Below are 27,357 nucleotides of genomic sequence, written 5' to 3' on the forward strand. Positions count from 1 at the left end.
GTTGCGCACAGGCCCTGTCTAGCCACTCTGGGGGCCCAGCACTGGCCTCGCCTCAGCTCCCGGGAGGCGGTGGGGTGGGTGTTGGTGGTGCCAGGCCCGAGGCCTTCGAGCTGTGCTGGGCACCGCAGCCCAACCTTCATTCATCCAGCTCGTCTGGCTGGACTCGCTCAGGCCTGGTGGCACTGCCCCCCAGGTGAGAAAGGCCCTTCAGGACCAGTGTCTCCCTGCCCCCTCCTCACAGGACACCCCCGGCCCCAGGACCCCCTGGCTCCCTTAGTCTGTGCACCAGCGCCCCCACCCGTCCTGTCCTGCTCGAGGGCCCCAGTGCTGGCTCAGCTTCCACGTCTCTTCTCTTTTTTTTTGGCCACACCAAGAGTCATCTGGGGTCTCGGTTCCCCAATCACGGGCTGAACCCCAGCTGTGGCAGGGGCACCCAGAGTCCTGACCGCTGGGCCACCAGGAGCTCGCTCTAGGACACCTCCTTACGCCCCAGGGTGGGGCTTCCCGCGGGGTTTGAAGGAGGACGTGAAGGGCCTAGCAGAGCCTGAGCGGTCTGCGGACGCTGAGAGGCCAGCAGGTGTCCCCTTTGGACTCGGCCTGCCGGGGGGCTGTGCTGTGGTCACGGGAAGACGACTTCCTGCCTGGCACTGGGCTGGGCCTGTCCTCCTTGTCTTAGACCAGGTGAAACCGGCTGGACCGGCCTGGCAGGGTGGCAGGTGGCATTGCCGGCCCCTGGGCGTGGACATACCTGCCCCAAGTCCCCTCTGGACTCAGTTTGTGGATGAGTGTGGTTAAACCCAGCGTCTCAAGTCCCTGCCTCACTTGTCGGGTGCAGAGGTGTGCCAGGAGGTGGCCCCGTGGGAGGGTCGGGGAGGGCCCTGGCGACCAGGGCTTGGCTACAGCCCCCAGTGCGCTGGAGGGCCAGGCGTGGGACAGGCCTTTCCTCCTGTGGCCCGAGTCTGCCTGGCAGGCCCTTAGGGGAAGAGGGGGAGGGCTGCGGTTAACCTTGACCTCCCACGAGCCGCACCTGCCTGCTGTGTGGGAAGGTCACACAGGGAACAGACTGCAGAGCTGACCTTGAGCTCTAACTAACACCACAACTAACCCAGAGCTCCAGACGCTTTGTAGTGGTTTCAGAGCTGCCTGCTCCTCAAGGGTGTTCTGCAAACACTGCCGGGTCCAGGCCCAGGCCTCCTGCTTGTCTCAGTCTTGGGGGGAGAGTGGTGACATCAGTCAGCTGCACCTCAGGCCACCCCCTCCCCCACCACCAAGCTGCTGCAGCCCTCATCCTGACAAACGGAGGCTGGGGCTTGCCTGCTGTGGCCCTCTGGCTTTCCAGGCCGCTGCCTCCCTGACCCCAGGGGCCCAAGTACAGGTGGTACCACTTCCCCTGGTCTTCCCCCAAGGCCAGGGCAGTCCCCTGCCGCCCCGCCTCAGATGGCCAGGGCACTCCAGGCCGCCCTACCAGCCCCGTCCATCCTGGGGTCGCCCACCCGGGGCTCCCTGAGGCCCCCAGCGCCCAGGGCAGCGAAGCTCCATGCGAGGCCCCGCCCCCGCCCTCCTTGCCTCACAGCTCCATTGTGAGGTCAGCGCCTTCCGCCGAGCTCCGGCCAGAGGCGTGCGGCGGGCCGGGGGCTGGACATGGCCGCCTGTCCCCAGCCCGACTCCTGCCTGCTCGGTGGCCCCCTCGGCCTCGTATGTCTGTCCCTTTTGCTCATCCCTGCTGCAGGTGCGGCCTCCCCCAGCCCCGCCCCGGCCCGGGCCCCGCCCGCACCCATCCAGGCCCAGGGGCCACGGGGGCAGGGGTCGGGGGTCAGCCACTGGCAGGTGACGCGGGCCCCTTGGCTGCACGGGCCGTGTCTCTGCAGCCGGAACCTACTGCGAGTGCAGCCTTGGCCTCAGCCGCGAGGCCCTCATCGCCCTGCTGGTGGTGCTGGCGGGCATCAGCGCTAGCTGCTTCTGCGCCCTCGTCATCGTGGCCCTTGGTGTCATTCGAGCCAAGGGGTGCGTGAGTCCCAGGGCTGACTGGCGGGGTGGGGGGCTGTGGGTCAGGCTGTCCCCCAGGCTCCCGGTCTCACCACGTGAGGTCAGCAGGGGCTTGGGAAGGACGTCTCCCAGGCTGGGATGGGGAAAGGTGTGTGGGGGCACCTCTGGAGGCAGCCACGTCGGTCACAGACTCACACCTTACCTCTGTCCCCCCCACCCCAGTGAAACGTGCCCCACACACATGGACAGCAGGTGAGTGACCCCAGGGGAGGGCCCCGAGGGCGAGCTGGGCCCCGAGGGCGAGCTGGGCCCCGAGGGTGAGCTGGGCCCCTAGAGGCGGAGGCCGCCTGGGAGGCGGAGGCCTGGGTGGTCGGCGCTACCCGCAGCCAGCCTGAACTGGACCGTGGTGCGCAGGATGGTGGGGCACTTCGGGGTGCAGGAAGACCATATGGACCTGCGCACGGTGCATGTGGAGTCCCACCTCATGGACCCCGACATGGCGGTCCCCATGATGCGGCCCCTGGAAGAGCATGGCCTGATGACCATCACCATGGACTCGACCCTGGAGGAGCCGCCCCCCCCACCTGAGTAGGGCTTCGGGCGTGGGGGGAGGGGAATTAAACAGTATTTAGTTACTCTGTGCTGTCCTCCCTGGGCCACTCTAGGGGGCGTCTGCGGTGGGGGGGCCCTGCACACACCTGGTCGCCCCCTTTCTCTTCAGTGGGGTGCCTGCTCTAGGCTCGCACTGTCCACCCTCCAGGCAGGGGTCCACACTCTGGGTGTCTGCACTTCCTGCATGCCTCAGCCCGGCTCCCGCCTGCCTCTGCCTGTGGCTTCCTCCAGTGAAGCCCGCAGGCCCCCGCCCCCACCCCACCCCGGGAAAACACCAGGACGGGACCTGTGACTCCAGGGAAGCAGCATGTGACCAGAGGACTTGGGCTGGTGCCCCTGCCCCACCCACCTGTCTCCTGGAGGTTCCGGGAGAGCCCTTGGGGGGCGGGGGGGGGGGTGCAGGTGACTGCCTCCGCTTCCTCAGGGGTGCCGCCCTCCCCCCGCCCCCCACCACATCTCCTGGACCCCAGGCTCAGGGGCCCTTCAGCCGTCCACCATAGGGCCGTTCTAGGTGGGGACTGCTGTGTGCCCTGGATCACTTGCTGAGTGGAGACGGGGGCGGGTGACCAGCAGGGCGCACTGGCTCCCACGTTGCGTGTCGCTGCGGTGAGTTCAGCGGGGGAGAGATTGTGGGGGATAGCGTGGTCCAGTTGCTCAGGCCTCCTGGGGTCGCGGGATGGTGCACCACACAGGTGAGGAAGGGGCGCGGTCTTTACAGCGCTGCTGGCCCGGAGCCAAGTGGAGCCCAGAGCTTCGGGACAGGTGGCTGGCAGTGCTCTGCCTTTGGCTGGCTGCCCAGCCTCCGCCCTAGGCGCGGGACCAGCCGTGGGACAGGAACTGCCTGTGCTCAGGCCGGAGAGTTAATGTTTGTGCGGGAGCCGCAGGGACCGACCCTCTCCGGTAACACGCGGACAGCGGACCTCCACGATTCTCTCCATGCGGAGTCCCTCCTTTCCCCCGTGGGGGCCGCCGCCGCCGCTGCAGCTGCTACTGCTGCTGTTGCCGTGGCCAGTCTGGACCCAGGTGCCCGCCGCTGCCGCCTCCTGGGGAACCCCGGGCGCCCTAGACTGCCCCGAGGCGTGCGTGTGCGCGCCGGGGGGCCAAGCCAACTGCTCGGGGCGCGCGCTGCCCGCCGTGCCAGGGGGCTTGAACTGGCGCGTCCGCGTGCTGCTGCTGAACCACAACCGCGTGCACGCGCTGCCTCCCGGCGCCTTCGCGGACGCCGGCGCGCTGCTCCGCCTGGACTTGCGCGAGAACGGACTGCGCTGGGTGCACGCGCGGGCCTTCTGGGGCCTGGGCGCGCTGGAGCAGCTCGACCTCAGCGCCAACCAGCTAGAGGCGCTGCTGCCCGGCACCTTCGCGCCACTGCGCGCGCTGCGCGCCCTCTCTCTGGCTGAGAACCGGCTGGCGCGCCTAGAGCCCGCGGCGCTGGGCGCGCTCCCGCTGCTGCGCGCGCTCAGCCTGCAAGACAACGACCTGCCTGCGCTCGCGTCCGGGCTCCTGGCGGGCCTGCCGAATCTCAGCACGCTGCGCCTGCGCGGGAACCCCTGGACCTGTGGCTGCGCTCTGAGCCCGCTCTGCGCCTGGCTTCGCGGGCACCCGCGGCACGCGCCAGGTGAGCCCTCGGGGGCGCGGGCGGGCCGGGCGGGCCGCTACCCCCACGGCTGTCTGACACAGCGCCCGTGTCCCGCAGAGGCCGAGACGCTGCTTTGCGTGTCGCCGGGGCGCCTGACGCTCAGCCCCTTGACCGCCTTTCCGGAGGCCGCCTTCAGCCACTGCGCGCGGCCCCTTGCCGCCCGGGATCTGGCCGTGGTCTACGCTCTCGGGCCCGTCTCCTTCCTCGCTAGCCTGGCCGCCTGTCTGGCCCTGGGCTCCGCGTTCACCGCCTGCGGCGCTCGCCACCGCCGCCGCCGCCACGCCGCCGCCCGCCGCCAGCAGAGGAGGCAGCCGGATCCTGGCCCCAGCACGACCTCGCCTGCGGCCACCGCGGCTCAAGCTTGAGGGGCTGCGGCCGCCCTCGAACCTCCCCCCCACCCGCTTGCCCCCTCCGCACCCCTGACAGGCGTCAACAAGCGACACAGATCGAAATTTTCGTGGCATTCCTTTAGGCATCACCACTGCACACACCGGGAGGGGCGGGGGTCGGCGCGCGCCTGGCCCCTGGGGTGGAGGGCACGGGCCGCACGAGGGAGGCGCGCCCGGACGCGGAAGGGCCGGGCCTGCATCGAGCGGGGCTGAGGACAGTTCTGAGCCAGCCAGCGTCTGCGAGGCCCGCCCTGGGCGGCGGGTGGAGTAGGCAAAGAGAAGGCTCAGCCTTCGCAGGGTCCGGAGAAGGTGGGAGGCAGTGGGGGGCCCCAGCGCGCCCCAGGGAGGCGCTGCCAGCGGGTGGGGTTCAGGGTCTGCAGTCCAGGAAGGGCAGGGCCAGCTCAGAGGATGGGGTGAAGCGGAGAAGGGGTACAGGCAGGAAGGGGGAGGTGGGGTGGAGGCCGTGAGGCGCGGGGGCGCGGGAGGGGTGGCCCAGCCAGCCGGGGCCAAGGCCCACCGTGGCTCTGGGAGTGGCCGGGAAGGATGGGGCTCCAGTCTCTGCGCCAAGCCCCTCTGCCGGGCCGAGTCAGCTGCTCCCCCCGCTGCTCAGAGACCCCAGGGCCCTGCCTCTGCCGGAGCGCCCTGTGGCCCTGCCCAGCCAGCTCAGCTCTGGCCCGCCCTCAGCGGCTCTCGTCCGAGCCTCAGTCCAGCAGGGGCTGCCGCCGGCAGCGGGGCGGACGGACGGACGGGAGGCCCGGGGTGGGCAGTCTCTGGCAGGTGGGCTTCCCTCAGGCCTTCCCGAGCAGCAGGACCCCTCAGTGTCCTTGGCCGGGCTAACGGGGCGGGTGGGCGCCTCCGGGCGCCTCACACCACGGTGCTGACCGAGGGATCTGAGAGGTTGAGCGGGCCCGTGATATCAGTGGGATGGTACTGCTGCAAAATAGAAATACAGACAAGGCGCCCGTTAGCCCGGCCGTCAGGGGCACGCGCGGGGCCGGGACGGGTGGACCAGCCAGCCGGCCGACCGGCGGGCAGGCGGGCGCGGCCTGGGGGAGGCGGGGGGGCGCTCCTCCCCCTGACCCCGTCGTGCTCCGGGACTCTGCGTGGGCCGGGCCGCTGTCCCGTCCGTCTGTCTGTCTGTCTGCGGGGGAGGGGGGCAGAGGAGGGCGGGCAGGGCGTCTCAGCTCTCCCTATGACGGGCACACATCTGCAGCTGGCCCTCCTCCCTCTCAATAGCGCGTCGCGGCAGCACTGTGTCTTTTTGGTTTTGCAAAGCGCCGCGTCCACCCCCGGTGCTCTATAAATAAGAACCAACAATCAATACCCGCTGGCCCCGCCGGCCGCCAGGGACCCCAGCCCTGAGCGCCCAGTGCCGCCCTGGCCCAGACCGGCCGCAGGACAGGGGCAGCGCATCTCAGCAGCCGGACTGACCCCACCCCTCCCGACAGAGCCCCCCACCCAGGCCTCCCTCCGAGCAGGTGCCCAGCCTGAAACGGTGGGGGGCTGGGCTGCCCTCCCCCGCCCAGCCCCCAGCTGGCAGTGGCCCCAGTCACCCCTGCAGGGCCGGCCAGCCCCAGATGCCCCGTGGCACCAGAGCTGGCCTGGAGGGTGGTCCCCGGGCAGACTCGGGCAAGGAGTCTGCTGGGAGCGTGTCCTGGGAAAGGCACCATGAGGGTCTCTGAGCTGCACCCAGGCCAGTTAAGGGGCTTGTGAGTGGGCTCTGGGCCGGGATTGGGGGTGGGATTCTGCTGCGCTGGAAAAGTGGCCCACTGCCTGCGTGACTCTCCTGACCCTCGTTTCGCCTGCCTGTCCCCAGAACTCTGTCTGCCGGGTGCCTCCTCCCCGGCTGCCCCACCGCTGCTCCTCGCTGGCCCTCCCAGCCCCGGTGGGGCCCCTGACTCAGGCCCCACCCAGTTCCCGGGCCGCACGGCTCCAGGCCTGCGCTCTCAGCCCCTCGGGCCCCCGTCTCCCCACTCTGCCTGTGCTGAGCCGCAGGAGTGGCGTGGCCAGGCCTCACAGGCCCCTTTGGGGCGGTGGCGGCCTCACCCCGGACTCGGTGGCTCTCCCGCTCCCTGTCTGTCCTGTGTCTGCACCTCTTCCCTTGCGCTGTGGGCAGGGGCTACAAATCCTGCTTCCACCTGGATCGTAAGACTGTGGGGTGATGCTGCCTGTGAACTGGGGGCTCCTTGTGGATGGGAAGACAAGCCGCCCCTGAACCGCAGGGAGGCTGCTGGGCTGAGGGCTGTGCTGGCCCTGGGCGGTCCCTCCTCGCCTGGGGACGCTCCCAGCAGGGCTAGGCCAGTCTTGGGGGCCTAGCCTTGGGGTTCAAGCGCACACACCCGGGGCAGCGACAGGCTGCCCAGGCAGGAGGACAGGGAATCCTTGGCTCAGGCTCTGAAGGGCCTGGGGGTCAGATGCTGAAGCATCCCTCCCCTCCGTGGGGGCCTCCCCTCCCTGAGCCTCGGTGCCCAAGGCTTGCCAGCCACAGCTTTCGGGGCCACCCCCCCCCCCCCTGTTCTCAGACCCCCAGGTGCTGCCAGCACGCCTCCCGCAGGGCCCCTGCTCGGCCTGGGGTGGGAGCCGCCGCCTCTGGTCCCACCCGTTCCCCATCTGACGGCCCCTGTGGCCAGGGTCCTGTGCCAACTCCAGGCCCCAGCCGTCCACCCAGATGGAGCCGGGCCCGGCCCCCCAGCCCCGGCCCACACAGAGACCACATGAAGGGGATGCAACAGGCATGGCTCTGGTGAGACACGAGAGACAGGCGTCTGGGTGGCGGGGCTGGCGGCCAGACAGATGGACGGATGGGACATCACAGGCACCCCTCCACGGACGTCGCAGGGAGGGAGCGAGGGCAGTGGGCCCTCCCTGGAAGAGGCTGGAGGGACGGACGTGACAGAGGAGTGTGGCCTCCTGACGGCTGAGGAGCCCGGGACAGGGTGGCCCCGGGCACCCGGGGCTGCGGGCACAGCCCCGAGCAGGGAGACTGACCGGCGACAGGACACGGCTTCAAGATGGCGCATGGCGTCATGGCATGGGGGGCAGACTAACGCAGAGACACACGGGGAGGAGGACCCGGCGCGGGCCCGCGGGACAGAGGACCGACAGAGAGGTCCAGAGTCAGAGAGAGAGGCCCTAGTGTGCTGGGCGGGCAGCGGTGAGGGCAGAAGGGCCACGGCGGGCGGAGGCGGGTGGTGGGATGGCAAGGACAGGGCGAGGGCGGGCCTGATGCACGGGACACAGACACGGGGGCGAGGAGAGAGTCGGACACGTGGGACGGGGCGCTCTTCCCCTTACCGTGTCTTTGGAGGACCTACGTCTCTTGAAGCTGGAAGCCAGGGTGGAGGTGATAGCCCTAAAAGTGGCTTTCTTTTTAGGGTCGGGTTCTGCTCTACCACTCTTTCTATCCTAAAATGAATATGTATAAGTGATTAGACGGCTGAGGGTGGCGGCCACACCTGCCCTCGCCTGCTCCTGGGGGCTGCTGCCCAGCCTGGCTGGCCGCTCGGGCCCTCGTTCCTGCCTGCCTCCCTGTGCTGGACGGACCAGCCGCCGGCCCCACACTCGCAGGCGGCCTCTGCTGTTGCCGGGGTCTCCGACCTGACCTTCCTTGTGCTGGGACTGGGTTCGGGGACACGGGGTGGGGTCCTCAGCTGGCTCTTTTCCAGGAAGGTCCGCCTGGTTCCCTGGCTCCAAGGTGCCCCAAGGAGGAGGAGCCCCCTAAACACTGGGTGAGTTGCCCCCACAGCCCCCACCAGCCACTCTGACCCCAGAAGAAGTGCACCGAGATTTAGGAAGGGGCTGAGGGGGCTAAAGGCAGGTGGCAAGATGGATTGGGGTGACAGAGAGACAGAGGCAGCTCCTGGGACCCTGGCCTTGGGTCTGATGGCCAGGGTGGGCCCTGCACCCACCACTGGGAGCAGCGGCCAGTTCCCAAGAGCAAGAGTGGGCAGATGAGAGGTGTGGGGACACTGGCGACCCCGTTGCCCCGGCCCTCCCTCTCTATAACACCGGCTTCCTCCCAGGACACAGGCTCTGGGGAGGCACCCAGAGAAAGAGAAGAGATGGGGCAGCCTGGGGCAGGACTGTGGGGCGCGAGCCTTGCGGCCCAGGTGGGCTGTGGGCAGCCCGTCCCCTGCTGCCGGCAAAGCCCCACGGGCGCAGCCTGGGGTGCCCTGCAGGACCAGCTGACCAGCTTAGACTGCCGTTACATGGAGCACAGACACAGCACGGTGGCCGGGAACCGGTTCCTTGGAGGGGCATGGGGCGGCGAGGGATGGCGGACTGCGCCTTGGACTCACATGCCACACCCAGCTGGGTCCCTGTCTTACCCTGCCTCAGTCTGCCTTCCTATGGAATGGGCCTCGGTGGGCGACTCTGGAGACAGAGGGGCCAGGTGGGCGCTTGGAGCCCGGCTTCACAGAGGTGGCCACCCACAAGCGGCCCCCAGCACTGCGGCCTTGGCTGTGGCCCCCAGCTCCAGTCCTTGCACTTGGGCTCCTGGGAGCCAGAGCCAGCGCTTCCGCCTGCGGGGATGGAGGAGGGCCGGGCCGGGCCGGGCGCGGGCGCCAGGCCTCGGAGGGCGGCCTGCCCTACCTGCAGGTTCTTCCTCCACACGTTCACCGCCGCGAACGCCAGCTGCATCTGCTTCCGCCGGGCGTCCTTGTGCCGTTTGTAGGCGATCTCGATGAAGATCAGGAAGATCCCGGCCACGATGCCCCCAGCCACCAGCATGAAGACCCCTGGGGGCGACACCCAGTGCCTCAGCTGTGGCTGCTACGGCTGCGGCCCCCTGGGGCGCCCATCCAGGGTCAGCAGGGGCCTTGACGGGAGGGAGGGGGCCCACCTGCCATATTCTCGAAGGTGAGGGTAGCAGGGGCGTTGCTACGCGAATCGCACTCCTGGTACCGAACCCACGTCTTGTCCAGGTCTTCCATGAAGCCGTTCTCGTGGGACCTGGGTGGGCGGGGCGCGTGAGCCCGGGCGGGGCTCGCGGGGCGGGGCGGGGCGGAGAGGGGGCGGGTGAGGCCGGCTCACTTGAGGATGGACAGGGAGACGTTCTGCTTCCAGGGGCTGTCCTTGCGCATGCCGATGCCAAAGCCCGAGCGGAAGAAGAGTTCGCCCGTGGTCACCAGGTCGCACTTCTGCGAGGCCTCGAACTCCAGCACCGCCGAGTCCCAGATGAAGGCGTGCAGCTTGCTGCGGGCAGGGGCGGGGTCACGGGGGCCACGCTTCCAGGTGGCCCTGGCTCCCCGCGAGCCTTCCTCCTGCCAGCTGGGGACCCGCCGTCTGTCCCCTCCCCGTGGCTCCCACACGGTCGGGACACTGTGGATGTGGACTCCCGCAGCTCGTCCAGCCCGCCCTTCACTCGCGCCGCCCCCTCCCCGCCCTCAATCGTCGCCCAAGGTCTGGGCGGCCCCGCCCCTACTCGTCCCGCTAACCCTAACCCTAACCCTAACCCTAACCCGGATGGCTCCGCCCCGCCCTCACTGGCCCCGCCTCCTCCCTTGTCACACACGGCCTGGATGGCCCCGCCCCTTCACAGGGCCCCGCCCCGCCCCTCACTTGTCGCTCACGGCCTGGATGGCCCCGCCCCCTCACAGGGCCCCGCCCCACCCCTCACTTGTCGCGCACGGCCGGGATGGCCCCTCCCCCCTCACTGGCCCCGCCCCCTCACAGGGCCCCGCCCCGCCCCTCACTTGTCGCGCACGGCCGGGATGGCCCCGCCCCCTCAAGGCCCCTGCCCCGCCCCTCACCTGTCGCGCACGGCCGGGATGGCCCCTCCCCCCTCACTGGCCCCGCCCCCTCACAGGGCCCCGCCCCGCCCCTCACTTGTCGCGCACGGCCGGGATGGCCCCGCCCCCTCAAGGCCCCTGCCCCGCCCCTCACTTGTCGCGCACGGCCTGGATGGCCTCCGCTGCGCTCTCGTAGTTGTGCTTCTCCATATGCCGGTACATGGTGCTCAGCTCCACCTGCCGCCGGAAGTAGATGTCCACCGAACTCTGCTTCACCGTCGCGTAGATGAACTTGTCCGAGGGATTCCTCAGCTGCGGGGTCAGAGAGCCAGGCTCGTGGCTGCTCCCCGGCCCCACCCCAATCGGCGGAGGGCCTGAGCGCCTCCCTCCCCAGCCCCCAGCCAGGCCCAGCCTCACTCGCGGGTCGTTGATGCCGGTGATGCGCTCTTCGGGCCGGTCCAGCACCAGGAAGGCCGCCAGGTTGGCGGTGTAGGAGGCCACAATGATCATGGCGAACCCCGCCCACACCATGCCCAGGATGCGCGCCGAGAAGCTTCTGGGGGCGCCTGCGGGCAGAGGACCGTCAGCTCGGGGGGGGCGGCGGGGCGGGACGGGGCCCTGGCCGGGCGTCGCCTCACCTTCCCCGATGCCTGAGTTGAGCAGGACGCCCCATGAGAACCACATAGCCGAAGACAGGGTCAGCGCATCCTCCTCCTCCTCCTCGCTGTTCACTTTGAACCGGCCGAAGGGGCTGCGGGGGCGCAAAGGGCGGGCGGGAGAGGGCGGGAGGGGCAGCCTGCCCCGGCCCTCGCCCGCTCCGCCCGCCCGCGGGGGGAGGAGCCCGGCCCCCGGGCCGCACTCACCTGAAGCGGTCCAGCAGGTAGAGCATCACAGCCACCACGTGCACGGACAGCCCCACCAGCAGCCACAGCGTGCTCTGGAAGGGCTGCATGAAGGAGTCCAGCGTGCTCCGCGGGATCTCCTGCGGGGCCACAGGTCGTTAGGGCCGCAGGGCCCTTCCCGGGAAGCCGCCCCGCCCCACCGGGCCTCCGCGCACCTTCTTGACCAGAATGGTCAGGCCCTGGTACTTGAAGGGCTTCGAGAACTCGATGTACTGCGCGCGCTCGTTGTTGATGGTCAGTGGGGCCACGATCATGTCCGCCTGCCCGCTGAGCAGCTCGCCCATCATCCCGTTCCACTCCTTCTTATTGCTGTTGTTCACCTGTGGGGCGACCCCGCCGGTGGGGACGCGGACACCGGGGACCCCACTCCCCAGACAGGCTCCCGGCCCGACCCATCTCAGGGGTCATCCACTCCAGACTCCTCCCAGGCTCGCGCCCCGCCCTCCGAAGACCTTCCGGGGAACAGGACCCGGTCCTGCGCCGGCTCCCAGGGACCACTCCTACCCTCTCCTGCGTGCCGAACTTGCCGTCGGCCACCAGGTGAACCTCGTAAGTGAAATTCATGGTCCGCGCCAGCTTGATGAGCAGATCGATGCAGAAGCCGTAGCAGCACTGCGGCACAGTGTGGCGCGCTGGGCGAGGGGGGCAGCGCGGTGAGCGAGGGGCTCGCAGGCGCGTGGTCCCTGCCCGCCCGCCCGCCCGAAGCCAGTGACCCTGGCTCCCGCCCTGCACTCACGGCTGCCCGGCGACGTGTCATTGGGCCCCGTGCAGATCACCTTCTTGACCGGGTCCCCATTGACGGTGAACTCTTCCTTGCACGTGCCGTCGCTCAGCGTAGGCTTGACATACACGAAGGGCTCCTGGTGGATCGTCACAATCTGGGGACAAGGGGACACACGGCCTGGACCACCAGCCCTGGGCTGTCCTGGGCGCCGCACTCTTCTCAGCACCCAGACTTCCCTGCAGCCCGCCTCCCCAGATCCCTGACATTTCCCGCACCACCCCCTTGCCATGGCCTCCCTCAGGCAGCGATCAGCCTGCTGCCCCCAGCAGGGGCGCCAGACCCCAAGGCTTTGCCCAGTGCGTAGAGGGCGCCTGGCCTCCTGGAACACCGTGCCCTCTCTCAGCCACTTTTCCTTCAGGTCCCGGTCTGCGGAGCAGTCCCTCAGTCAGTGGAGCCTGCCAGAAGGTCTAGTCTGCCCTGAGCCCCTTCTCTGACTTCTTGAGGCTGAGGACCTCCTGTCCCAGCCCAGAGCCTACCCCCTGCCCCCACCCCTGCCGTGAAGACAGGGGCATGTCCACTCAGAGCCTGTCCAGGACTAGGGACACACAGGGGCTGCCCTTGTCGGCTCTTCCAGCTTCTCCTGGCCTCAGCCTCCATCCGCAGGGGGTCCTTGTCTGGTCGTCTGCCCTTCCTCCCTGCCTCTCCCCCGCTGAGGCTGCGCTCTCTGCCGTGGCCTCTTCAATCCCGGGGGTCCTTGGGGCTCACGCGGGGCACTCTCTCCTCGCTGTCCTTCAGAGCCCTGAAGGCTGGGCGTAGGCACGATAGACACGGGCAGCGGAGCTGAACCAATCCCTGCCCGGGATGAGCGGTCCCGGGGGACATAGTGCTGGGGTTGAGTCTACCAGGTGAATGGGTTGGTGAGAGAGGCCCCTTCTCCCACAGGGTGACCAGCCCGCCCAAGGGCAGAGGATTTGCCTTTAAAGCTTTCATCACAGTTTCTATTATACAAGTAATATGCTCATGCTTTTTGAAAAATCAGTGAGACGGAGGAGGGGTAAACCGAGAGATTGGAATTGACATATACGTACACTACGACATGTCAAATAGATAACTAAGATCGACTGCATGGCACAGGGGACTGCACTCAGTGACCCATGTGGGCATAGAACCTAAAAAGAGTGGATATATGTGTGTGTATAATTGAACCACTTTGCTGTACAGAAGAAACAAACATGTTGTCAATCAACTATCCTCCAATGAAAATTAATCTGAAATAAACAATTTAGTGTCAAAAAATAAGTGACACACAAAAAAAGTTCTCAAAGGCCTTCCAGCTCTCGAAGCCTATAGGGGACCATCTTGGCCATCTGCTTTGTTTGTTTTACACTCAGACTTTTCAACACAAGGCATCTGTCCTGAGCGTTGGCTTGGGGAAACTCCCTTCTGCCAATAGAGAGAGTTGATGACCTGTGGGCAGGTGCAGACAAAGAGGTTCAGGTGAGAGGCCATGGGGGTTGGGTAGCTCAGAAAGCAGAGGAGGTCAAGAGAGGAGCTGGGGACACCACAAGAAGCATGGTGTGAGGTTCCTTGCCTTTGGTGAGCTCAAGTACCAGCCTGATGCTGGTGTGTGTCATTGTGGGATGGACTCTTGGGAGGCACCTGGGGTGAGCCTGAAGGAGCACAGAAGAGTCGGGACGAGGAAGAGAAGCTGTGAGAGATGAGGTCCCGGGGGAGGGGCTCCCAGAGGCCCAGTGAGTCACAGAGGGGCTGGCCAGCACAGGGAGACCAGGCTCAGAAGGACAGTCTGAGCCAGTCCCAGCAGGACAGTCTGAGCCAGTCCCAGCAGGAAGGGAAGGCCAAGGGTGAGCAATGGGCTGGGACCACCTGGAGGAGTGCCAGCGTGTGTGGGGGTGTCATTTCCAGGACCGGGGCTTGGGACTCAGAGTACTGAAGTCCACAGAAAGACCACGCGTCTGTCCCTTGTCCCCAGGGGAGCCCAGGTCCACATGGCCGCCCCAGGCTTAAGCGGAATGGGGTCAGCAGGGGCCGGGGAGCAGGGCTTCCCCTCCTCCCCTCCGCCGCGCCAGGTGTGTGCAGTGGCCGTGGATGCTGGGCAGGTCCCAGGACCTTTAGTCACTTTCAGGGCCCTCACTGTCCCTTCTGCACCTGTGGCACAGGATGGAGGCTACAGCGTTCGGAGCCTGGGGCAGGGAGGCGGGGCCCCCACCTTCAGCCTGGTGGACATCTGATAGCCACGCGGCTTCTCGGTCTCTCCGCCTGGCCAGATGATCTTCCTGTCGTTGGGAATGACCTGGGGGTGGGAGTATGAGATGGAGGTGGCCACGCAGGGGTCTCGGCCCCAGGACCCTAAGGCCCCAGCCCCCACCCCCTCATGACCCCCACCTACGTGAGTGCCGTTGTAGATGCCCACTTGTACTAGCTTGCGGTTCTGCAGGTTCATGATGCTGTAGTTGGCAAACTTCCGGTCCCCGTCCTCATTGAATTCCACACGGCCAGTCACCCCGTCTGCGTACTTGGAAGACATCAGCACCCTGGACAGGGCAGTGTGGTTGGAACGATCAGGGATGCAGTTCCCGCTCCCACTGTGAGCTGCCTGGATGGCGAGCCCGTCTGCCAGTGCCAGATGGACAGCACAGCCACGTCAGCCAAGCAGCCCCTCGGCTCTAGACCCTGTTTTGAGGGCTTCCTGTGGGCTGGGACATTTGATTCTCACAGCTTTACTGATGAGGTGGCAGAAGACCAGGGAGGACACAGTGTCCCATTCACCAGCAAGTGGAGGAGGCTGGGTTGAGGTCTCGTCTTCCTGCCTGTTCACAGGTGTGTGTGTGTGTGGTGTGTGTCCACTGGGCCATATATGTGTGCACACACATCTTTGTATGGGGTGCAGCCCTGTGCATGTACTTGTGACACAGGTGTGATGTTCCATGAGCCTCTCTGAATCTGCATATACACGCATGCGCCTGTGTGCACATACGCTGCGTGTCTGCAGCTGTGTGTGCTCCTGCTGTGGGTACCACAGACCGGGACTCTGCACCTGCTAATTGGGGGTGGGGGTGGGTGACGGACTGGGCCTCCCCATGCTAGTGGCTGGTGTCCAGGGTTCTGTGTTAACTCCTGCCTTGCTGCAGCCACCCACTGTGTCTCTGGCCAACCCTGGCTCTTGGCAGGCTTGGATGTTCTTATTCACTCAGTCCTGTCTGACTCTTTATGACCCCACGGGCTGTAGCCCTCCAGACTCCTCTGTCCATGGGGATTCTCCAGGCAAGAATACTTGAATGGAGTGGGCTCCATGCCCTCCTGCAGGGAATCTTCCCAACCCAGGGATCGAACCCAGGTCTTCCGCATTGCAGGCGGATTCTTTACCATCTGAGTCACCAGGGAAGCAGGCATGGGTGCCATCCTCAAAATCTTTGTCTGACCTCCTGGGCCTGAGGAAGCTCCCAGTGCCCGCCTGAGGCAGGATCCTCCGCCCATCCCAGGGCTGTTGGTCATCCTGGGGACTGGGGTGGGCTCTCAGGGTTGGCTGCAGTGTTTATAGGTGGGGACAGGGGCAATGGAGGCAGCCATGCTTCTGTGACATTCGAGGCAATGGTGTCAGCGTCGGAAATGGACCAGATGGTTATCACAGCGGGGATGGAGGTGAGGATGGAGACGAGGTGGGGACAGAGAGGAGAGGGGAAGGAGGCTGTGTCTGTAGGCGCAGCACGCTGGGCTGGAGCGACTCTTCCGGGTTCCGGAACGGTGGCCCGCCCCGCCTAGAAGGGCGGCCCCTCCCCCTCAGACGGAGCGGCCCCGCCCACCCTGGAAAAGTGGCCCCGCCCACCTCAGAGAACGGCCCTGCCCACCCTGGAAGAGTGGCCACGCCTGCCGCATGAAGAGCGGCCCCGCCCACCTTGGAAGGGCGGCCCCACCCCCTCAGACGGAGCGGTCCCGCCCACCTCAGAGAACGGCCCTGCCCACCCTGGAAGAGTGGCCACGCCTGCCGCATGAAGAGCAGCCCCGCCCACCTTGGAAGGGTGGTCCCACCCCCTTAGACGGAGCGGTCACTCCCACCCCAAAGGACGGCCCCGCCCACCCTGAGGGGCGGCCCCGCCCGCCTCTTGAAGAGCGACCCCGCCCACCTTGGGAGGGGGGCCCCATCCCCTCAGACGGAGCGGTCACGTCCACCTCAGAGAGATACTACATTTGATCTTAGCCAAAAAGCCGAGAAGCGACTCCACTTCAGAGACCCTGTCCGCATTAGATCAGCTCGCGCACCTTGGAAGAATGGCCCCGCCCACCCTGGAAGAGCGGCCCCGCCCACTTGGGAAGAGCGGCCCCGCCCACCTCTTGAAGAGCGGCCCGGTCTTCCAGATGTTGGTGTTGCCCACGCAGCCCCGCGGCGGGTCGGTGATGTTCTCCTTCTCGAGCAGCTCGTGCACCGCCTGGGCCACCACGCCCACGGCGTCGCTGATGTGCGCCGACTCGTTCTTGCCGTTGATGAGCTGCAGCCCGATGATGCCTGGGGCGAGGGCTGGCTTAGAGCCCGCGGGGGACCCCTGCCCACCGGGACCCGGGACCCGGGAGCCCAGTACTCACCGTCCGGGGCGTAGCGCAGGGCGTTCCCCGAGATCTCGCGCTCCCCTACCAGCCACACGTACCCCGAGCCCGTCATGTTCAGCATCGCGGCTGCGCGGTACACGGTGGCAGCGTCGTCCTCGCTGTGGGGCAGAGCGGGGTGACGGCCAGGACTCCAGTTCTCCCCACCCGCGGCCGGCGGTGGCTGCTCGACTCCCAGGTCCACCTCCACAGCGTGGCCTTCCCCTGCCTCTTCCCCTGCCCCTGGTCTGCAGGGAGTTCTGGAGGCACTGCAGAGATGGGGGGCAGCCCCTACTCCGACCCCTACCCCAGCCGGCACTGCACCTGGGCCAGGAGACCAGCCACGAAGTGATGGGTGGGGCCCAGACCCCCAGAGCTTGCCAGAGGTCTCTTGCTGGCCCCCCGCCCTTGTGGACAGGGTTAGGGTGACACGGATGGTGATGGATCATTATTGATGGATAACTTGCTCATCCGTCCCAGACACTACTCTGAATGCTTTCCATGCACCTTTGTATTTAATTCTCACAACCTCCCTGAGAGGTAGGCAGAACATGATCCCTGATCAGGACAGGGCCTGAGGAGCCAGGGCACACGGTGGGAAGCGGAGGGTCGGGTACGTGCCTGATAATCCACCCCTGAGCCTGTGCTCCTAAGCTTCCTGGGCAAACCACACCCCTCTGGTTCCACACCTGTACTTGTGAACTGAGAGGCTGGGGCCTTTCTGGATGCTGCTGGGACCAAGTGCCAGGGTGCTGCCCTGAGCCTCACAGCAGAAGCCACTGGGGGGATGAGGGCACCTGCTCTTCCTTTTGGAGTCTGAACAAGCATCTCTGGGTGCCCAGCCCTGGGTGCTCTCCCTGCCACCCTGGGCAGAGCCCCTGGCAGGACAGAGCACAGGCCTCACTTTGCAGGCACACGCTGTCCTGAGCTCTTGGTGGACTAAGTCACAGTTGAGCCTCTGTGGACCCCGCCCCCCTAGGGCTGGGCCCCCCCTGGTCAGAACAAGCACCCTGGGCCTGATGGCACTCCCACCTCCTCTTCCCTGCAGGGTGGAACTTGACCCCGGACACTACGGACGCTTTGTTTCTCTAATGCATAGGCAGCGGGGGACAATGCAGTTCGGGAGATGGTCCGAGGGCGGGGTTATTTTTACAACGGCTGATGTGGGAAACCCAGGCAGCCCTAGGGACCCTAAGGGGTCGTCCCCCAATTTTCTCAGGGAAAAATGCAAACCTTCAGTGTTTGCTTTAAACAAGAACACAACCCAAAATAGAGGTGCTTCAGGCTGCATCCAGCCAAGATGGCCGGCAGCACCAGTGCGTGCATGTCGGGACGCGGCACCCCCAAAGCCTGGTGGAGAGGCCTATCTGCTTGACACCATCCAGGTCTGTGAGGTTGGACTTGGTGGTGAGCACACTCCTATGCTTGTGTCTGTGTAAATCGATACCTTCAGTAAAGCAGTTGCGGAAAAAGTCTGATCGACATCAAATAACTGATCCCAGAAAGACAATTTCAGGAGGATTACTTTAAAACAAAGTTTGGAAACAAATTATAAATTCTGACATGCTCAATAGAAAACTGATCAAAAGCTAAGACTGGCTTAATGAAGTGTCTCTGCAAAATGCTCTTAACAGGCTTCGTGAGGAGGAGCCAGGGGGTGTCGGGTCAGGGACAGGGTGAACCTAGGGCTGCGTCTGCCCTGCCCAGGGGACTGCTGGCACCCCTGGGCTCCAGGAGCAGACTGTGCTGGGCCGGCTGGCCTCCTCCTGCGGGGGGACTCTGGCCTCTGCTCCGAGGTCCTGTGTGTGAGGGCAGGGGTTCCTTCTCACTTGAAATTCAGAGGCCGTGAGTGGATTCAAGAGGTGGGCATGTGGTTGATGAATGCTGTGCCTCTGTGAACAGTGAATGTACATGTGTGGGGCCTGTGCACTGTGTAGTATGTAGCATACATGTCTATGCTTGTGAGCATGTGTGTGCCAGTGTGGTGTGTCTGCTCAGGTATCTAGGTGAGCATGTGTTTGTGAGTGTGTGTGTGTGGTGGTGTGCCTGTGTATGTATATGAATGTACTGTGTATATGGCACACACATGTGTACACGAGGGTGGAGAAGCAGGTCTCGTGCACATGTATGTGTACAGTACATGTGTAGACAGCATGTGGATGATGTGTGTTCAGGGGATGCGTGTGAGTGCGTGTGCTGTGTGTGCCTGCTAACTGCCTTCCAGCCCGAGGAGTAGGCTCTATCCCGGGGAGACTGGAGGCGGGGCACTCCTGGGTCTCACTCCTGCTGGAGCCTGCAAAGTTTCTGGGACAGGCAGACAGTGGGATGGGTCTCACCAGGACCCCCATGTCCCATGGGGCAGGGTGCTTCCATTTCCTATTTCTGGAGGCCTGGCCTTTCCCTTCGCAGGAGGACAGAGCCATTTGCATAAAGGGAGTCTTTTACTGGGGCTCAGCTTCAAGGTCGCGGTGGGGCCAGGCCCCTCCAGCAGCAACCAGGGGGTTGGGTCCCTAACCAGTTCCCTTCTCGTGCTGCCTAGTCTGCCGCTCCAGCCTTCCCACAACAGGGCCCCGGCCCTCTTCCTGCTGTGGGCCTTCTCTGCAGGCCCCTCGCCCCCTCTCGGGGCCCTCTCCCTGACCAGCTCCCAGAACCCCGGTCAGTCACTACCGCCCGGGCCACCTCTGCCTTCTTAAGGGCAGGGCTTATCCCTCTGCCGTCTCCAAGGCCCTGTGTGTGCGCGGGGGGCGGGGGGCATTTGGGAGGCAAAGCCCAACCTCAGCAGGGCACACCCTGGGTCTGGCCCCGAGGTGGTGGAGGGCCCAGCCCGGCCTCACCTGGCGGAGAGGATGATGACCCGGGCCTCCAGCTCCCGTGCTTCCAGCAGCAGCGCCGTCACGTTCTTGGTCCCCGGGTCGAACTGCAGCACCTTCTCCGCCTGCAGTGCGAGCGGGAGTGTTAGCAGGAGGCCGGGGGGGGGGGGGCACACAGCGCCTCAGGGGCGAGAGTCGAGCTGCAGCCGCGAGGAACCCCGAGGCCGCGCCCTAGGGCCGCCGCGGCCTGCCTGCCGCCTGCGCTGCCAGCTGCCTGCCCTGCTGCGCCGGCCTTCCTGCGTCCTCCTCCTGCTCGCTCTCCTGCTCGCTCTCTGCGCTCCGCTCTCTCCTCCTCTCACTCCTGGCCTCACTTTTGCACTGAGCATGCAAGTTGAAGTGGACCGAGACTCAGAAAGAGGCGTGCAGCGGACAGGAAACAGAAAAGAGTTTTGGAATGCAATCCAAAAAGGCGGAGACGGGCCGCCTTTTCCAAAACCTCGGGAGATCCTCCGGGGCCTGGTCCACCGGCTCTGCGGGAGCGGCCCAGACTGGACTGCAGGCGGGCGGGCGGGCTCCCTCCTGGGTTCCGCGAGGAAACCCGGGGGCCCGGAGATTCACATGCACTCCCCAGAGAGCCGCTCCTCCTGCGGGCCACCTGCGGGCGGGGGCCCGGCGGCCGGCACCGGCCTCTCCTGCCTAGGCTGCCTGCTCTGGACCTGGCTCTCCTTCCTCTCTGCTCGGCCGCGGCGTGGCGCGGCTGGGCCCACGGCAGCCCTGGTGGCCGAGGCGCCCGGCCGGGGCTCCCTAGTCGTGGGTGGCGTGCACGTCCATGCATATATACCTTGGGTCCGCGCTTGTGGTCATAGGACAGTTGGTCGAGGTTTTCATAGTTCCTTTTTTTACTCTGATGAATAATGTGCACAGAGAAAATATGCAGACACAGAAGAAGATTATAAACGGTTGAAAATGACGGCGCTAAAGCAATCACACCACCTCCTCGGCACGTCTGCAGACGGGCACGTACCTGGAGCTCGCAAACACCTAGGCCGGGGCGGGGCCGGGTCCGGGCCGGGGCAGGGGTGTGGGGCGCGGGGGCCACTGAGGCTCCCTGCCTGCCTGGAGTTGCGCTCATGGAAACGGTCACACTCAGGAGAGAGGGAGGCCCTGTCTGCCTCCAAGTGAAACACACCCCCTGGGGATCCCACCTGCCCCCAACCCTGCCATGCACCTGCCGTGGGGTGCCCGCCGCACCCCCCCCAGCCACGTGAGCCCTGAATGGGGTGGCGTCCCCTCCCCCAACCCTGTCCCCTCTCCCTTCCCTCCAGCACCCCCTTCTGCCCCTCTGGGAGGTCCAGTGTCCTGCCCTCGCTGACGCGTGTGACGGATGCCCCTGCCACCCCCGTGTGCATTGAGTGGTTTTGACGGGAGTTCGTGAGCACAGGCGTGTCTGTGGGTGTCCGTGTGCGAGTGTCAGCCTACGCGAGCATGTGGCGGTGGGGGATGAGGGTCAGCGCGTCTGAGCACGTGTGTGCGTGCAGGCACCTGAGTGCGAATTCGGGGTGAATCCACTCACGGGCACGCGCCACCTGTGAGCCTGCTGGACCACGGGGGGTGGGGGTGGAGGGAGCCTGGGGCCTGCGTCTGAGACGGAGGGAGTGGATGTTCTTGGGAGCAACCACAGGTGCCTGTGAGAGGGAGCGTGTGTGAGTGCGCACGCGTGCGGCCACCCCGGGAGGGGACATGCCCGCCTGGTGCTGTCTCAGGAGGGGGGCCCTGCGGTCCTGGGAGCCATCCCTCCCTCCTGGGTTCAGGCCATCCCCTAAAGCAGGACCCCCAGGGCCCTCTGGGTCTGCCCTCTGCTCCCCCCCAGCCGGTGCCCGCTCTTCCCTTCAGGGCCTATGGCACCTTGGGGGGCCTGGGTTGGCACTCAGCTTATTGAAGCCAACTCCGCCTCTGCACCCAGCGCGTTCTCCCGCCACCCCTGGGTCTGGCCTCTCGGGGCCTCCCCAGCCTGGGCCTCCCTGCCCGACTTGGCCACCACCCAACCCGGGGAGGGACACAGCCCGGGCGCAGAGCGCCCAGGGCTCTGGGCTGGGCGGAAGCGGGACCCTGGGTTTCCTCTGGTAGTGGGGGTGGGTGAGGAGGGGCTGGGGGTCACCTGGACCCCCAGAACCACTCTGGTCTTGCCACCACCCCAGGGATGGGGGTCAGCTGGACAAGAATGGTCAGTTAGAACCAGGCACCTAATTGGTCCCCAGGAGGGGTCCAGAGCCTGGGCGGGGAGGAGAGAAGGGGCCGAAGAGGGGCAGGGCCAAGACTGGGAGTGGGGCTGGCAGAGGTCCCAGCCCCAGAAGGATGGGGCTTCTGTGAGGTTGACCGGCAGTGGCCAGGCGAGGGCGGCTGCGCAGTGAGGCCAGCAAGAGGACACGGGAGGGGTCACAGCAGAGGGGACTGATCTTTTGTGCAGGGGCCGCGGCGGCGCCCGGAGTGAGGGTCGAGCCTGGGGCCGAGCGGGCTGGGGGAGGGGCGGGGGCGGGGCGGGGTGTTTGCGGAGCTCCAGGTGGTCCTGCCCTCGCCCCGCAGGGACTGACACGAAGGAGATTTCGACTAATGGCAAAAGCGAGTGAGATGAGCCGAGGACAGGCTGGGGCGGGCGCTCGCCAGACGGAGTGGTGCTGAGCATGCACGATGGAAAGAGAAGGGTGTTCACACGGGCCACAGACACAGCGGCGGCTCGCCGGCTCCTGCGCGCGGCGCCCCGCCCGGGCCTCACCTTGGACTCGCGCTCCTCCAGCAGCGTCTCCAGGCGCTTCTGGGCCGCCCGGCCCTCGTGGTCGTCGCTGACCAGGAGGATGACGTGGTTCCAGCTGTAGACGCGCATCATCTCGAACCAGACGCTGGACTGGTGGGAGTAGGGCGGCACGGTGCGCAGGAAGCTCAGGTGGATGCTCTGCGGGGTACAGCAAGGCTGAGGGCGCGGCCGGAGACCTCGGCGGGGCGCGCGCTGGAGACCTCGGCGGGGCGCGGCCGGAGACCTCGGCGGCGGGGCGCGCGCCGGAGACCCCCCAGCGCGCGGCTCCCGCTCTCGGCGCACAGACCCCGGACCCTCGGCTTCCCCGACTCCTCCCGGCCCACTGTGACTTCTCCCCACACCACATCATCTCATCTGGGAAACAGGCTGGGCTTGCCCACCAGCCCCTTGACTGAGACGGGGGTGGGGGGCGGGCTGCGGAATGTTTACTGGGGCGACTTCCCCACCTCCTCGCAGGCACCCCAGCTCAGCTACTCGGACTCGGAAAGTTCTTGCTGAAGTACAGCATCTCAGAGACCCCCACGGGTCCTTCTCGAATTTAAATAACCAGTCTTTCTGAGGAAACCTCTCTCTTGGGGCTACATTCCTGTCTCTTGGCCTCATCCGGTTTTTGCTCTAACCCTCACCCTGGCCCTGCCTGCTTCTCTGAGGGCATCGCCTGTGGGTGAGGGGCTGAGCAGGCTCCGCCCTCCTCCGCGGGGCCTCCGTGTCTATCCAGGGAGCAAGGCTCCTGGGGACCACCCCGAACCAGGGTGCTCCCTTTTCGTGCCTTGGAATCTGGGCTCAAGAATGCCCCTTTGCCTCTGTCTGTCCTCCGGCAGGTGGCACGGCTGCCAGGGCGTTGTGGCTGGGGTGTTGGGCTGACTCTGACCCAGGTAGGTCTGGTCCGCTTACTGGGCACAGATGGTCAGGGGTTTATTCTAGGAGTAGGGTCAAGGTGGAGCTCTAAGATCCGGCCGCTAGGTGTGCCCTCGTGCGGGGCCACAGTCTGGAGCTGGGGTGGGGGCCCGTGACAGCCCGCATCCTGCCTGGGAGAGAGCGCCCCGCCCCAGCCTCTCCGTGCTCCCAGCTGCTGTCCTCCTTGGAGGCACTTTTCGAGCCTGGTGCCCAGAGAGGTGAGGAAGGCAGAGGCTGGAAGGTGCGGGAGGGAGCCCACCACTCACGGTTGAGGTGTAAGTGCCTCTGAGCAGCGTGGGAGTCTCTGCTGTGACAGATTCCCAGAGCCTCGGGAAGAAGAGCTGCCCCAGCCTCCACTGGCCTCCTCCTGCGGGGTCATCCCGGGGGACCCCTCACTCTGCTCTCTCTTTGCGGTTGTCCCTGGCCTCCCTGGACACCCCGGGCCTGGCTGAGATGACCTCTGTGACTCAGGCGGTGTTATCTAGAGCTCGGGGCTCCAGACAAGCTGAATTTGGAGAAGATGGAGAGAGCTGCAAGACCAAGAGCCCAGCCCTCCGCCCCTCGGCTCAGACACCAAGCCAGAGCCCAGTCTGTCTGCAGGTGGCCGCCCCAGCGTTCTCGCCTGGAGGGCCCCGTGCACAGGGGGGCCGGGCAGACTGCAGTCCACGGGGTGGCAGAGCCGGACACGACTGAGCGGCTGAGCACGCAGGTGGCCCCAGGCCTGGAGGGCAACGCGCAGCGGGCTGACCACCCCCCCAGCCTCGTGGTGGCGTTTGCTCCCAGCTGACTGGTCCTCCCAGAGTTGGGGAGACGCTGGAGAGCTCTGCGAGCCAGGGCACGTCGCCCGCTGCTCTGGGGGTGAGTTTCCTGCAAGCCTGATTCGGGGACCTCTCGACTCTCCCAGCTGCTGCTCTACGATTAGATGGCTCCAGCCAGACCCCCGGCCCAAGAGCCAAGAGGCCGCCCTGAGGGCCGCACCCGGAGACCGCCCCCACCATGAGCTGCCTCCTGGGTTCACCCGGCACCAAGTGCAATCCTCTCCCAGCTGCGCGCTCTAGTGGCGGGGCTGGAAACTACACCCTCACTGGTCCCCGGTGTCGCCGCCCCTCTAGGCGTCTCCTCCTCCTGGAGCGCCCGCTTTTCCAAGGGCCCCTGCTCCGCTGTCCCTCTTCTGACCCATGAGGGCCTCTGCTGCTTCCCGGGGCTTGCTTTTGGCACCTGTCAGTGGGCTGTATGCCTGAGTGTGTGCGGACGGGCATGTGTCAGAGTGTGCGTGAGTGTGGGCCTGGCACAGTGTGTGATGGGCGTGAGTGTGGGGGATGGTGTGAGTATACGTGTGAGCGTCAGTATGTGTAAGAGCATGTGGATGTCCTGTGGCTGTGTGTGACTGTGTGTGTGTAGGCGTGAGTGCACAGATACGTTCGCATCTGAGTTTGTGTGAGTGTGAGCGCGATGCGTGTGTAGCGGTGTGCAGGTGTGAGGGTGAGCTCGTGTGTCTCTGTGAGACTGTACTCCCGTGTGAGTTGTGAGTGTGCCTGAATATATCATCTGGAGCCCAGAGCCCGTGGTCTGAGCCCCTCTGCCTGCGCCCCGCGCCCCCTCCCCGGGCAGCTGCAGGTGGCCCTGGGTCTGCCCGCGGGGGCACAGCAGCCAGGCTTACCTTGTCTGAGTAGATGGACATGCGCGTGGTCAGCCCCAGGACGGGGATGCGGTAGAAGCCGGCTGTGTAGGAGACGGGGGTGGGTGTGAAGTGGTCGTTGGGGGTAGGCGGGTGGCTAACCAGGATGGCGTAGACCTGCGGGGACAGGGGACACAGTCAGCTCGGGCGGGGGGCGGGAGGCCCTGCCCCAGAGCCAGCCGGCCAGCGGCAGCAGGGGCGGGACGCAGCAGGCAGGGGCTGTCTGGGGGCGCTTGCGCCTCGCCTGGAGGCAGAGAGAGAGGAAGGCTCCAGGGACTTGGACTTCCCTGGTGGTGCAGTGGCTGGGGCTTCACGCGTCCAGTGCAGGGAGCCTGGGTTCAATCCCTGGTCAGGGAACCAGATCCCACATGTCACAACTAAAGATTTCCAGTGTCACAAGTAAGACCCAGCACAGCCAAACCAAAAAATAATTTAAAAACAAGAGTCCAAGGGCTAAGAAGACACACAGGGAGATGACAGACCCTTCCCCATGCTCCTGCTGTCTGGGGCCTCCCCTCTTGCCCCTCACACTGGGGGGCTGCCCTGAACCGCCAGTCTTTGTCCTGTCTGGGGCTGTACATGCTGCCGTGCCGTGGGCTGGGGAGACCCACACCCATAGCCCTCACTGACCCCCATCCTGGGTCAGAGACAGACAGAGGCTAATGCCCCAGAGATGGAGGGTGTCTCCAGAAGGCCCGCATGGAGCATTGCAGACTGAGAATTAGGAATTAGTGGGAGAAGCTGGACAAGAAGCCACCCAGACGCATGGACCTCTTGCTGGTGTCTTCCAGTGGTAGACTGAGCCCCGCTTGGTTTGAGCAAGATGCAGTGCTGACTTGGGCACCAACCGTATCCTCAAGGAGGCCTGGACTTCCCACCTGGACCAGTGGCTCAGCCCCGAGGCAGGGAGGTGGGGCAGATGGCCTGGTAGTTCTGAGCTGCCCTCAGATTAGAAGGCCCTGTCTGTCCCATTTGTGCCTTCCCCTGTCTGAGCCACAGGGCCCCCCTGCTTCTGCAAATGGGTGGGGAGTGTGCTGACCCCACGTGGTGGGGGTGATGGCAGCCACGCCCATGCCTGGCCCACAGTGTGTGGCAGTGAGTGACAGCTCCTGCTGTCACCATGGCTCCCGGCACTGGCTATTCCCTGGGAGAACGGTGCCCACAGGCAGCAAAACTGTAAGTTGGAGGAGGGATCCCCATAAAGGCCCTACCCCTTCTCCCTCCCTGGCCCCATCTGCACCCAGAGGTGGCTGGTCCGTCTTTGCTTGAGCATGTATGTGCATATGTGTGACCATGCCGGTGCTCACGAGTGTGTGCTGGGTGTGTGTGTGTACAGCGTGCCCCAGCATGTCTACTTGTGTGTGTACATGTGGGTGCATGCTTGAGCGTGTGTGAGCACATGTTCGCATATGCGGCACAGGAATGCATGTGCCCATGGAGATGCACGGGGGTGGGCGTCTCTGTTAATGAGTGTGCAGTGGATTGCGCAATGCCAACATGCATGAGGGAGTGCTAGTTTAAGTCTACGCAACACTGCACAAACATGGATGGATATGTGTGCACATGTGAGCATGAGTGTCCGTGGATGTGGCACGCCTGTCAGTGTGTGTGAGCCTCACTTGGACCGAGGTCGGTCCGCCTCTTACATAAAGGGCTGCATTGCAGTGATCAGGCTGCCTCATTGGGATGCAGCAGGCGTGGAGCCCGGGGGCGGACAGCTCCGCAGGCAAAACCCCGAGTGTGTCCTCCCCCCTGCAGTGCGGGCTGCCAGCCGCTGAGCCCTGGTGCCTCCCACGCACATCGTCCCCATCCCCACCCTCGAGAGCACCCTGCTTCAGCACGTGGCTCATTTCCCCTGTCAGGCAGTCCTGTGGATGGGGGCAGGGGAGGGTGAAGGGATGGAGGTCTCCGAGAGGGAATAAAGATGGCCCCGGGCCCCATCCGGTTTAAAGCCCTGCGTGCTTCGAGCGGCTGGGCCGGCACCTCGCGGGTGGCCCGGGATGCCCGCCACCACCCTGACACACAGTGACCAAACAAACGGCCACATGTCCTCACACACCAGCTGGACCCCTGGTGAGGACAAGCCCCGGTGGTAGGCAATTGGTCTGGGGCTAAGATGCAGAGCTGACGGCCCCCGGTGTTCAACTGCTGGTGAGACCAGCCCTCTGGGTCCTTTCTCAAGGGGAATGAGACGGTGACGGAAGGATGGAATGAAAGGGGGACAGCGGCAGGGATGGAGGGTGAAGCAGGGAGGATGGGGGAGGGTTGGGGAGGGGGAGGGGCCGGCACAGCGTGAGCCCGGGTGGGGGCGGGGACGGGCACCTGGCTGGAGATGAGGTCTTCGCACACCGACAGGGCCATCTGGATGGCGTTGGGCTTGTGGGTGACGGAGGTGGCGTTGAGCTGGATCTTCCAGGAGCCATGCCGCTTGTTGGCCTGATTCACAGCTTCGCGGAACATCTGCTCGTGCTTCCGCGTGCTGAGCACCGCGCCGATGTTGACGATCTTGGGGTCGCAGGCGGCGCGGGCGAAGGAGCAGGAGAAAAGCAGGGCTAGAGTCAGCAGGCGCATGGTGCTCAT

At 65.8% G+C, this 27,357-nt stretch overlaps 3 protein-coding genes across 7 annotated transcripts; 2 read left to right on the forward strand and 1 right to left on the reverse strand.

The window, feature by feature from the left end:
* Positions 1-1,604: 1,604 nt before the first annotated feature.
* On the forward strand, positions 1,605-2,578 carry TMEM210 (transmembrane protein 210). The gene is made up of 4 exons (XM_065927423.1): positions 1,605-1,729; positions 1,869-2,004; positions 2,209-2,238; positions 2,401-2,578. Exons 1-4 carry the CDS (start codon positions 1,642-1,644, stop codon positions 2,576-2,578), a joined length of 432 nt encoding a protein of 143 aa, XP_065783495.1. The 5' UTR covers positions 1,605-1,641.
* An 834-nt stretch (positions 2,579-3,412) lies between these two features.
* On the forward strand, positions 3,413-4,706 carry LRRC26 (leucine rich repeat containing 26). Its single transcript, XM_065927074.1, has 2 exons — positions 3,413-4,213; positions 4,292-4,706. The coding sequence occupies exons 1-2, from the start codon at positions 3,535-3,537 to the stop codon at positions 4,597-4,599; spliced, it is 987 nt and encodes a 328-aa protein (XP_065783146.1). The 5' UTR covers positions 3,413-3,534; the 3' UTR covers positions 4,600-4,706.
* Positions 4,707-4,887: 181 nt separating this feature from the next.
* Positions 4,888-27,357, reverse strand: GRIN1 (glutamate ionotropic receptor NMDA type subunit 1). Of its 5 annotated transcripts, XM_065927076.1 has the most exons (21): positions 27,100-27,357; positions 24,760-24,894; positions 22,164-22,340; positions 20,232-20,294; positions 19,415-19,515; positions 16,581-16,702; positions 16,329-16,503; positions 14,389-14,533; positions 14,209-14,292; positions 11,994-12,135; positions 11,762-11,889; positions 11,413-11,577; positions 11,219-11,337; positions 10,994-11,106; positions 10,773-10,921; positions 10,510-10,667; positions 9,658-9,819; positions 9,467-9,576; positions 9,217-9,362; positions 7,918-8,028; positions 4,888-5,556 (listed from the first exon to the last, which is right to left on the reverse strand). In XM_065927076.1, the coding sequence occupies exons 1-21, from the start codon at positions 27,355-27,357 to the stop codon at positions 5,488-5,490; spliced, it is 2,832 nt and encodes a 943-aa protein (XP_065783148.1). In that variant the 3' UTR covers positions 4,888-5,487. The 5 variants fall into 5 exon arrangements, with proteins under 5 accessions (XP_065783148.1, XP_065783150.1, XP_065783151.1 ...); XM_065927078.1 differs by lacking the exon at positions 7,918-8,028; XM_065927075.1 differs by lacking the exons at positions 4,888-5,556; positions 20,232-20,294 and adding an exon at positions 5,804-5,920.

Source organism: Muntiacus reevesi, chromosome 3 (assembly GCF_963930625.1).
Source record: "Muntiacus reevesi chromosome 3, mMunRee1.1, whole genome shotgun sequence".
In the NCBI taxonomy this organism is placed as follows: Eukaryota; Metazoa; Chordata; class Mammalia; order Artiodactyla; family Cervidae; genus Muntiacus; species Muntiacus reevesi.